This window comes from Limulus polyphemus, unplaced genomic scaffold (genome assembly GCF_000517525.1).
Source record: "Limulus polyphemus unplaced genomic scaffold, Limulus_polyphemus-2.1.2 Scaffold3923, whole genome shotgun sequence".
Classification (NCBI taxonomy): domain Eukaryota; kingdom Metazoa; phylum Arthropoda; class Merostomata; order Xiphosura; family Limulidae; genus Limulus; species Limulus polyphemus.
The window spans coordinates 60141-72069 of record NW_013669533.1 but is presented as its reverse complement, the minus strand read 5'-3'; the positions used below and the strand labels follow the sequence as shown (position 1 = coordinate 72069).

General features: G+C 33.6%; 1 protein-coding gene across 1 annotated transcript in view; it reads right to left on the bottom strand.

Annotated features, from left to right (window-relative positions):
* Nucleotides 1-11929, bottom strand: part of LOC106470284 (CUE domain-containing protein 1-like) — a 27579-nt gene that overhangs the window by 2530 nt on the left and 13120 nt on the right. Inside the window, exons 5-7 of the mRNA XM_022398888.1 lie at nucleotides 6136-6273; nucleotides 4985-5054; nucleotides 3716-3836 (exon numbers count right to left, since the gene is read on the bottom strand). Of these exons, the coding sequence (XP_022254596.1) occupies nucleotides 3716-3836; nucleotides 4985-5054; nucleotides 6136-6273 (329 nt within the window). The remainder of the gene's footprint in view (nucleotides 1-3715; nucleotides 3837-4984; nucleotides 5055-6135; nucleotides 6274-11929) is intronic.

Here is an 11929-nt window from a genome sequence, read left to right as displayed (position 1 = left end):
TCATAACCACCAAATGATAATGTACTGATACCTTCTTCATAACCACCATATGATAATGTACTGATACCATCTTCATAACCACCAAATGATAATGTACTGATACCATCTTCATAACCACCAAATGATAATGTACTGATACCTTCTTCATAACCACCATATGATAATGTACTGATACCATCTTCATAACCACCAAATGATAATGTACTGATACCATCTTCATAACCACCAAATGATAATGTACTGATACCTTCTTCATAACCACCAAATGATAATGTACTGATACCATCTTCATAACCACCAAATGATAATGTACTGATACCTTCTTCATAACCACCATATGATAATGTACTGATACCATCTTCATAACCATATGATAATGTACTGATACCATCTTCATAACCGTCAAATGATAATGTACTGATACCATCTTCATAACCACCAAATGATAATGTACTGATACCTTCTTCATAACCACCATATGATAATGTACTGATACCTTCTTCATAACCGTCAAATGATAATGTACTGATACCATCTTCATAACCACCAAATGATAATGTACTGATATCTTCTTCATAACCGTCAAATAATAATGTACTCAATGAGCATCAAAGGCACGATGTGATTGTTCCATTTTACTATTCAACCACAAAATGGTGAATCGTGGTACTTTTTTTTTTCTCAAATAAAATGACAGCTGCTGTGTCAGGTAGCATATGTAACTTACTGGATATATTACAGACTCCACTGCAGCCCTTACTGAACAATGTAAAAACATTGGATTTAAATAATTCCTTAAAAGATAATTAAATCTCCTGTAAGAATAACAGGAAACATATTATAAATGGCCTATACTCTACAGGTATATTACATAGTTAGGCTAATCTATATCAGACATTGCCATTGTGGCAGTACGTATAGTGTATAAACCTAACCCTCACCTCTGATGTAAAGTCAATAACATTTAAAGGATAACTGTTGGTAAATCAACGATCTATACCACGTACGTGTGGCTTTCTAAGGCAGGTAATCCTGTAATGTACATTCCAGCCAATGAAAAATGTATGCAGTAATCAATAAATTATGAAGTTATTTTTCTTAAATGCTTACACCACGAGTTACAATATGAACATTACAATAGAAATAATTTGGGCATGTTGTTAGAAGGCCCAAAAATTGGGAAGTTAATAAAGAAAAACAGCCAAAGAATCCTTCTGTATTCGTTCCTTCATACTAAAAATGAACTGGGACAATGATATGTAAGTTACAATTCTAAGAAGTCTAATTTACTATATATTACTAACAATTGTTATTGACACAATAATATACAGAGGTTGTATACATTATATCAAAATGATTTTGGAGCCTCATCATGCCATTATAAATCATTTTCTAATGTATAGTCCTGCTCTATCTGACAGCCGTACATCTTGACAATAGCCCTGCAGCATAGTTTTAACTGTAAAATGCTTTTTAGTAAAGTTGTCATGTCAAGACAATACCACTACTCCCATACGCTTGTTTTCCATACTCCATCTATTGTATGAGAACAACAGTTACCTAGTGGTCATTTTAATAGTCCAAATGCACAGAAATCTATAGCTTTTGCATCTGGTGACTTAACTGGTATATCTTACATATGGAATAGCTTTAACACCCACTTCATTCTCAAGCTGCTTAAAGTATACGAGAGTTGATCGGATATGTCATGGAGGAAACTTGTGTACATGTTATTTGTGTTACTTTTCCACATGGAGATCCTTCTTAATTGTGTAGTATTGCCTAAGACGTGTAGAAGGCTTTACCCCTTGTCTTTGCGTTCATGGGTTTTCACCTGTTACAAGATGCTATGCTTTGCTTATCAAGGCTGAGGTACAGCTAGTTACAAATCTCTTTCTGGATGGTCCTGGTGTCCCAAACTGATCCATATTCCTTCATTTTTCAATGCCATTAAGTACAAAGGATATCCCAGTCTTGAAAATTCTAAGTTCCCTATTTGAATGCACCTTTATGATCTTAATGTACGAACATTTTCCCTGTTAAATGCCCTTCCCAAAAGCAATCAATTTTTAGTGGCATCACATTACCCACATAAAAATGTATTTCTGACACATGCCATTTCACAACATCTTTAGAGTGATCGTGGTTGTCACCTACAATTTCAAAATCATTCTAATACAACCTACTCAACCCTCTGTATAAACAATCTCTATACCACATCTACGATCTTAGTCATATCTTGGTTTGGTGAGATCTCAAACTGGATATGAAGTCTTAACTCCAACCAAACATTACCTAGTGAGGCATTAAAAATCCAAATACTTATACACATATCTCTCTCATCTATGGTTGAAGATGTTATGACAAGTAAAACATTTTTAGTAACATGGATAATTATCAATTCCTGGCAGTGTGCTATTATTTTTACCTTCTATTAGAACTGTTAGTTACATATTTTGGTGAAGACTGTCTTCAATTATGACAAGTTTCTCTTATCTTAAATTAACCCAAACACATTTTGACTTTGGACACTCAACAAATCTAATTATAAGCACTGGTACAAAAAGAATCTCAGTAAATTAATGTTTAGTACTCACTGTTTACTTCATGTAAGGCATAAAAGTTGATTATAAGGAATTTTCGACACCAACTTCACAGAACTGAGAAAGCATTATGTAAGAGCAGTTTCTATTCAAAGGTTGTTGCTAGAACTAATCTAAATTTTGAACCAACAACCAATTGAAGTATGGTTAACATAAAATACCAATGACATGGTAAAAACCAATGTCTTTAATTTCCAAAAAATGAAAGAAATATGCAATGACGTGTCTCAGGTGGTCTTTCAAATTATTGTAACTATTTTAAGTCTGTATTTGACTGTGCTCTAGCTCTTATGTATTCTGATGGTGAATGATGGCCTAATATATTAATAAGCAGTTCCAGTAGCTTCGAACAAAAATACAGGCTAAATTTCAATAACTCAAAAAAGATGGCTTTCCTAGCTCACTGACATCCTTAAATATGGGTTTCTGTAGGCATGAACTTGGAATGGGTTCAATGTATGAATTAAGTAGTTTGTTGGAAAACACTAATGGTTACATTAAACGTCAGTAATCTAAAGCTCACTGCTTGCATTGTTTTTGTGGTGTTTTTTTAGTAGTATACACCACATACTTCCATCATTAACTTGTTTCTACTGAATAACATGATACACAAGCTTATCTCTACATGTGCTTCAAGTTGGAAACTTTTAAAAGAAGCCACAGGAGCATCAGCTTTCTCATCAGTTCCTCCATTACTTTGATTGCCATAGATCTACTAGATATCACTAATACTTTCCAAAGTTATGCATTTGCGAAATCAATATAAATGGCGGAAGGAGACTGGGATTTTGGCCCAAGAGGCTTTTAACTGCCACAGAATAACTCTGGTATCAAATAAACCTGGCAAGACAAAAATGTTTTCATTTTTATAGCTTATATAGGCAGAGATGATACCTTTAGAATACCAACCTAATATGAGTAATTTATATATCTACAGTTTTAATATTATGGTAGATTTCTTACCAATATGGATAAATTTCGGTTAAGACAAGTATACATATGTTCTGATGATCATATCTTAATTATTGGTAATGTGAGAATTAAAACAAGTCATTCAACCTTGATAACTAATTAGAACATTTTAAGATAAATATACATCAAAACCAACTAACATGGCTATTCCAAGTATCATCCTTTCTCAAGTTATTATCAGAATCCTCCTCGGAGATTTCAGAGTTATTATCTTCAGTTAATAACAAGTTGTCTTGTGAAGGGTTGGTTCCATCCCCTAAGCTGATTCATGGCAAATCAAGGTGAAATTTTGTTATACAGATTCAACATATAATCTTCATTCCCTGAATAGCACTTAGCTAATATTGAAAGTTCTACAAAACAATATACTTTATAATGAAAAAAAAAAAAAGGTTTAAATATGTTTAAAACATGTAATGACAAATAAAGACAAACAGGAGAATGATACAATATAAAAAGAGTGACTAATACACACATGGGTCAATTCTGAAATACAAGTTAAATGTCGTTACACAGGTTACTATATATATCCATATCACTTAAATCGAAAAATATTTTTACATTACAGTAACATTGTATGAAACACATCACAAGTCTGTCCCAGCTTTATCTACTGATACTAAGCTTTAAAGTTAATCTATGAAATAACTGATAATAATTATAAAAACACAACAACAAGAACATTAAAAACAATATTAAATGTAAAGAAAAAGAGAGTGAAGGCTAACTTTCAAAGTACGGTACATGTAGTTAAACATGTAACAACGAAACTGAAAAAACAATAGTTGCTGGAAATAACAAGCGATATCAAAGTAAGGCATAGTAATAAAGGTGAAAAGGACCCGGTCAACAATCATTAGATGTATTAACTACAACCTATCTAGAAATACAATACTGTAACTATTTTCATTATTTAGTCAATCAAGTACAGTCTATCAAAAAAAAAAGTTTGTAATTTTATAATGCATGCTGACTTTGGTAATGTAAACAATGACAGAATCTCTGATTAGGAAACTTTAGGCCACATGTATTACCTCAATAAATAATGCAGGACAAATTAGATGTAACAAATAATATTAAAGAATCATGTATATAACAAAGTCAATTTGTATTCTGGTTACATAACCAGTTTTTATTCTCCAAGTTGGATCAAGATAACTGTGAAGCACAAAAAAAATGGCTTCTTGCAGTTAAAAGTGTGTTACATTACTAAAAAAAAGAAAAAGAAAACAGGTACACTATATCTACATACTGATAACAGTTTTTAAAATAAAAGTAGGAAGGGAGCTAATATCTAATTTAACACACTATAAGAATGAGTGTTGTTACTTTTAATCACTATTTATACAAATACATTCATAACTATGAAGTGATAGATAATTTAAGTAATTTTTTTTTATAAAGGATACAACTGACGGAATCCCGATCTTTTTCTTCGGGAGAACAACTTAGCAAGTTGAGTAAACTTGCGTTTCGATACTGAAAATGATAATAGTTCTTACGTAATTTGATACATGTCATTCTATATTGGAATGTAACTTTTCTTACATCTTAATTATTTACATAAAAAAATATCCACAACATTTGCTATTCAACTGGTAGTTTTCTTAAGTCATTCAATTTACATGTGCTTACTAATAATGACTGCTAATGTGTTGTTTTTCTATAGCATCTATATTATATATATATATAAACAGAAATTATATTACTTAGTGATAATAGCTTGATAATAATTCGTCATCTTAAAAAAAAACAGGTGTTAATTCAGATAAATGAGCTTATACTCTCCAACATGTTCCTTTTGAGCCTCAAGATTGTGCCCCTATATAAGACGTAACACAAGGAAATATTCTGTTTATCAATATCTTTCAGGGTTATAAAAAGGTGCCACACAGCATTATCTATTTTTCACCTTTTTTTTTTTCAAACAAGTCCATTCGTTGTTGCGTTTTAAATATATTTTTTGCAGAAGGTGCCTGAAAGGAATTTAAATTTCTAGGATGTTGTATATATATATTTAATTTATTCTACAGGTAAAACAGTGTGAGAATGTTTAACATGTTCATGACTCAGGAAAAGCAAGAAGTCTGAAATACAGGGCAAATTCAACATTGGTAATCTCTCATTTTCACTACAAGAGAAAGAACAGTGTGCTAGAAATTGTATTTTTAAAAGATAAATCCGAAATTAACAATTATGAATTCATAATTTTTCCATAGAATGTTCCTGAACCATTCTGTAGAGAGTATAAAACATGATTCATTGAAAATGTGATGGAAGTGTAAAGTCGGGAAATTTAGAATAAAAGGTTAGGCTTTGCACCAGAAACTTGAATATTCAAAGTAAATTGCTGTTAAGTAAAACACAATGTTTGCAACCACCTTATTCATAACTAATACTTCTTTAACATTTCCAAATTAATTATAATTAACTAAGCATTCATTCACAAGTAATAAAATATGTTACAATTAGAATATTTTTCTAAATACGATGCCTCATCATTGACAGGTTATTTAGCAGGGTAATCGAGTCATAGCACATTTATAATTAAGGATCTTACATTTTCCCATGTTTCTTAGCTTTTCTCTAAATGCAGCATCAGGATCATCTCCTATGGCATGAATAGGTTGTGAGTAATGAAAGCTGTCCATCTCATCAGGTGGCTGTTTCAATTTATCATCTTCATCATCTGAAGAAGCTGAAGAAAAAAATACACTTATATCACTGGGTTTGTTTTAAAGTTCGTGACAAGCTGTCTGCACTAGCCATCCCCAATTTAATAGTGATAAACTAGAGGGAAGGCTACTAGTCAACACCATCCACTGCCAACACTTGGGTCACTTATTTATCAATGAATAGTGGAATTGGCCATCACGTTATAACATTCCCCAAGTCTGAAAGGGCGAGCATGTTTGGCGAAGGAGATTTCAACCCGTAACCCTCATATTGAGAGTCGAGTGCTCTAACTACCATACATACTTTATAATGTATGCAAGAAGCTATTTTTTTAGACACAAAGAAGCCAAACAGAATCCAGCTGGAGCAAATGTTTTGTTAATAAATAACAGCACTGACTAATGGCCTCCTCTACTAAATGTCACAAAACAGGTATTGTTACATAGATCATGGTATTGTGGACATCCCACATTTGATCCTGAGACAAACCACTAGGCTACTTTTCTCAATGTCTATCTTCAAACCCTGATGAACTTGTAACACTCTGTGGGATAAACTTAACACCATTCAGCTTTTGTTGTTTCTTTAGACTAATATTAAACTAAAAGCAAAATCAATAACACAGAGTTTTAAAATAATTAACTTTGATATATCTAATCTCTTTACTAACATACCAACCCCTGACACACTACAGCTACTTTGCAACAGTTGAAAATGATAGAACTGTATAGGAACATGCCAGACTAACAATCTTCACAATAACAGAACTCACAACATAATGTGTCAACACAATCTACTTCCAACTTGGAGGTGAATACTATCAACAACAAGATGGCTTAGTTATGGGCTCACCCATATTATCATAGTCCAATCAGTAACCTTGACATAAACATTTCGAATTTAATGCCTTAAAAACAGCCCTTCTGTGCACCAAAACTTGGGTTGGATATGTTGACAATACATTCGTAATACAGCCACACACACTACAAAGAAGATTCACAAATTAATAAACTACATGAACAGACAACATATATTACACAGCAGAAACTGAAAAACTCCCATTCCTTGACGTGATGGTTACCAAGTCACATATCACAAGAGTTTATAGGAAATCCACAGATACAGGTAAATAGCTAGACTATACCATTGCAAAAGCATAAAGACAAGCATCATAGACTGCCTAGTTTCCAGAATGAACAAGATTTGTAATGCCAATAAAGCTAAGAAGATGAAAGAAAAACACATCACTACATCCCTCCTTAACAATGGATACCCAGAACATTTGACACAGAAGAAAATTAAAGATAAACACCAGGAATAAACAGGATGAAAATTACAGACATATAACCAAATTCCATTATGTCTGAGGTCTCTCTGAAAATATATAGGAGATATCTAAATGACATAAAGAATAGCATTTTAAATATATAGGGATATCTAAATGACTTAAAGAACAGCATTCAGAATCCACAGCACAATATGATCACAACTAGTACCCACCAAACCATTTAGATTCAATGGAGAGGGAAAACATCATTAACGGCATCCCCCGTGAGAGGGTACAATAATAACATTTGAGAAAAAAAAAAGACAAGTAAAGGTTAGAACTCAGGATCATAATGAACACAAGTCTCAGTAACACTAATCTATCTGCAATAGCCAATTATTCCAGAGAAGACCATACGATAAACTGGATAAATGCTAAAATATAGGATATGAACCAATCACGTAAACAGTGCACCAGACTTCCATCAACAAGAATAAGGATTGATTTTCCCACCCACTACCAACACAAAAATGGTCCTTTTCAGGACTTCCATGAAAATAGCAACCAAAATATAGAATAAAAACTAGTTAGTAATTGATATCGAATTGCGAGAACCTTACCAGAGACCCAAGAATGGCAGAACACCAGCTACATTCTGTAAACTATACATATGATGAAGTTTGGAGGTATGTAATAAATCTGTAAACTGTACATATGATGAAGTTTGGAGGTATGTAATAAATCTGTAAACTGTACATATGATGAAGTTTGGAGGTATGTAATAAAGAAATGAGAGGTTGTTGTCCATGACTGCATTTTAATATAGTATAAAGTTTAGAATGAGAACTGAAAAATAAAATTGTTTCAGAAAATTACTCTTGAAACACTTCGATGTATAATGATGTGTGTTTGTTAATATCTTTTGTTTATTGTTGCTTAGTATGTATACTGTACTATTATTTAGAACCTGCAAGTGTTCCTAAATAAAGTTAAACAGAAAGTATTATTACTACAGCTCAACTTGTACATCATTTCACAATTATATAGGCCTGTATTTCAGTTTTCTGGTTATATTGTTAAAGCTTTGTTTACCTAGAATTTGGAGCTAAACTTTATTTATAGTGCACCACTAACGTGGTATTCTGCATTAAAATTATATTTTTATTACCACAGTACTGCATAACATCTTGTTCAGACTCAATAATTTCATTAACCATAATTATAAGCTATCAGAGATGTTTCGCAGCATTTATAGTTTATTTTAATTTCACAGAACAAAACAGCTTGAAAAGACAAACCATTCACTGATATTTAATTTAGCCTACTGTATTACTATTTGCAAAATAAAGGTCATGTTACTACTCTACATATAATAAAAACAAAAATTATCTTTAACTTCAGTAAGAGGCAATATCTACACATACATACCTAACAAAATAAATAATATATTTATGCTTTCCTCAAGAGTATTTAAAATTGTAGTGTGATATATATATATGACTAAACATGGTCTTTCTGGGACAAATAGCATACATAATTAGATTTGCATTTGCCTATGCATGCATGTGTGACCACATGTATATGTATATTTAGTTTCTGTTAATTAAAAGAAAAGCTTTCAAAAGCACTGTAAAAAGCACCCATAGGTTTACTTTTAATGACATTTTTATTCAGTATTGTAAGGTGTGAAAAGAAGCTGTTATACAGAGACTTGCAAAAGTATTCGCCCCAACCAATAACGTCCCATTTTGATGAATACAAATAATGTAAACAATATTTTTTAATGAACTCGTTTTTATTCAGAACTCTAATGATCAGACTAAACACTGTTATGTGTGAAGGAGATTGAATGTTAGCTGATCAAACTTAACACTATTATGTGTGAAGGAGGTTGAATATTAGCTGATCAAACTTAACACTGTTATGTGTAAAGGAGATTGAATGTCAGCAAAACTTTCAAAAAAAATATATAAATTGAAATTTGGTGATTGCATAAGTATTCAGCCCCCTACATCAATACACCTTTGGCAGCAATTACCGCTGTGAGTTTTTTGGATAGGTCTCTACCAGCTTTGTACAATGGGATGGTGTAATATTTGCCCATTCCTCCTGGCAAAATTGTTCAAATTTTGATAAGTTCACTGGAGATCATTGATAGACTGCAATCTTCAAGTCTTGCAATAAATTTCTATTGGATTCAAGTCAGGACTTTGACTGGGCCACTCCAAGACATTCACTTTAAAACCACTCCAGTGTGGCTTTGGCCTTGTGTCATTGTCCTGCTGAAATGTGAATTTTAAACTCAAGCAGGCTTTCCTCTAGGATTTGCCTGTACTTAGCACCATCCATATTCCCCTCAATCCTGATAAGCTTTCCAGTCCCTGCTGATGAGAAGCATCCCCATAACATGATGCTGCCACCACCATGCTTGACAGTTGAAATGATGTTGACTGGGTGATGTGCTGTGTTAGGCTGGCACAAGACATAACACTTTGAATTTAGACCAAAAAACTCAATTTTTGTCTCACCTGACCACAAAACCTTCTGCCACATGTCTGCATGCTTTGTTGCGAACTCCACACGAGATTTAAAATGATTCTTTTCAGTAATGGCTTCTTTCTTGCCACTTACCCATACAGGCCAGCTTTGTGTAGGGACCAGAATATTGTTGATGTATGAACACTGATATGGAACCTTACTGTTGGCTCCACAGTGGCATCCCTAACCAGTTTTCTGCTTGCCCAGCTGCTTAGGTTGGAAGGACAGCCTGATCTAGGTAGTAACTAGGTGGTATGAAGCACATTCCACGTCTTAATGATGGACTTCACTGTACTCAAAGGGATAATCAGTGACTTTGAAACTTTCTTGTAACCTTCTCCTGATCTGTGCTTCTCTACTTTTTTATCCCTGACTTGTTTGGAAAGCTCCTTGATCTTCATGGTCGGTTTGTTATATCACTGTGCGAGTTGTGGCTTGAACAGATGCATTTACTCAGAAGTCAAGTTAAACCACTTTGATTACACACAGACAGAGACCATTACACTAATTTTGTGACCTTTCACACTAATCTTTTGCACTTGAACTGATTTAGAGTTGCCATAATTAAGGGGTTGAATACTTATGCAATTGAGAATATTTTAATTTTCTTTGAAAATCTAATTTACATAATATCAGCATTTTTCTAGCTTTTGTAAGTGCTCCTGTGGACTTTTAGACATGTGACTTATTGCTTTGTACTGATGTAGCCATACTCTCTTGTCATACTCACTGTACAGTCCAGAAATTTAATCTCATAATTTGTGTCAATATGTTCTCCTGATTGTAACTAAAATTCATCTTTGCCGTACTGTGCACTTTGTGAAACTTATATTAGGTTGTCAAGAAATTAATGTCGCATTTTAGAACACTTTCATTAACCACACCCCAAAAAACGTAAATCACGTATAATAGTTAAACGAACTGCCTAAACGTCATGTTAGTGTAGCCTATATAATGTGTAAAGTTTAGTATACTCTAATCCCTTATAGTGATGGCACACGATGAGACACACACATTTGGCATGTAATGCTGTTTGAATACAAGAAGGGAAACAATGCCTCTGTTGCCACAAAGAATATCAAAGAAGTTTTGAATGTTTGTAAGTGTCAACGATGGTTCAGCAAATTTCGTTCAGGTGACTTTAGCCTTAAAACTGTGATGGCAGGGGCCGACATGTTGGAATTGATATTGATGCTCTGAAGATGCTTGTTGAGTCTAACCCAAGGCAACACTGTTGTGAAATGGCTCTGAAATTGCATGTCTCTCATGAAACATCTAAGGAATATGGGAAAAGAAAGGTATTTAGGTGCCTTATGAACTCTCTGATGATCATCGTTTCCAACATGTGAAAGTTTCTTAGTCTCTTCTGGCGCGTAATGTGTGTGAACCATTTTTGGACAGAATTCTCACCAGTGATGAAAAATGGATTTTATATGCGAATATTAAACACCAAAAACAATGACACAGTCCTAGACAAAAACCACTTCCAACCCCAAAACCTGAACTCCATCTGCAGAAAGTGATGCTTTGCATTTGGTGGGACATCAGAGGAGTAATTCATATCAAACTTCTCAATCTACAGCGAACTGTCAATGCAGAGATTTTACAGTCAGCAACTGGAACGTTTAAATCACGCCCTTCATCTGAAACGCCCTTCACTCGTCAATCGGAAAGATGTTCTTCTCCACGACAATACACGTCCACATGTGGTACGTTTGACGCAACACAAGATTATGGAGTTGGGTTAGGAAGTTCTCCCCCACCCACCATATTCTCCAGATAGGGCACCATCAGATTACCATTTTTTTTGTTCACTGCAACACCATCTTAATGAGAAACATATGCAAATGTGGAAGGTGTTAAAGAGGACATC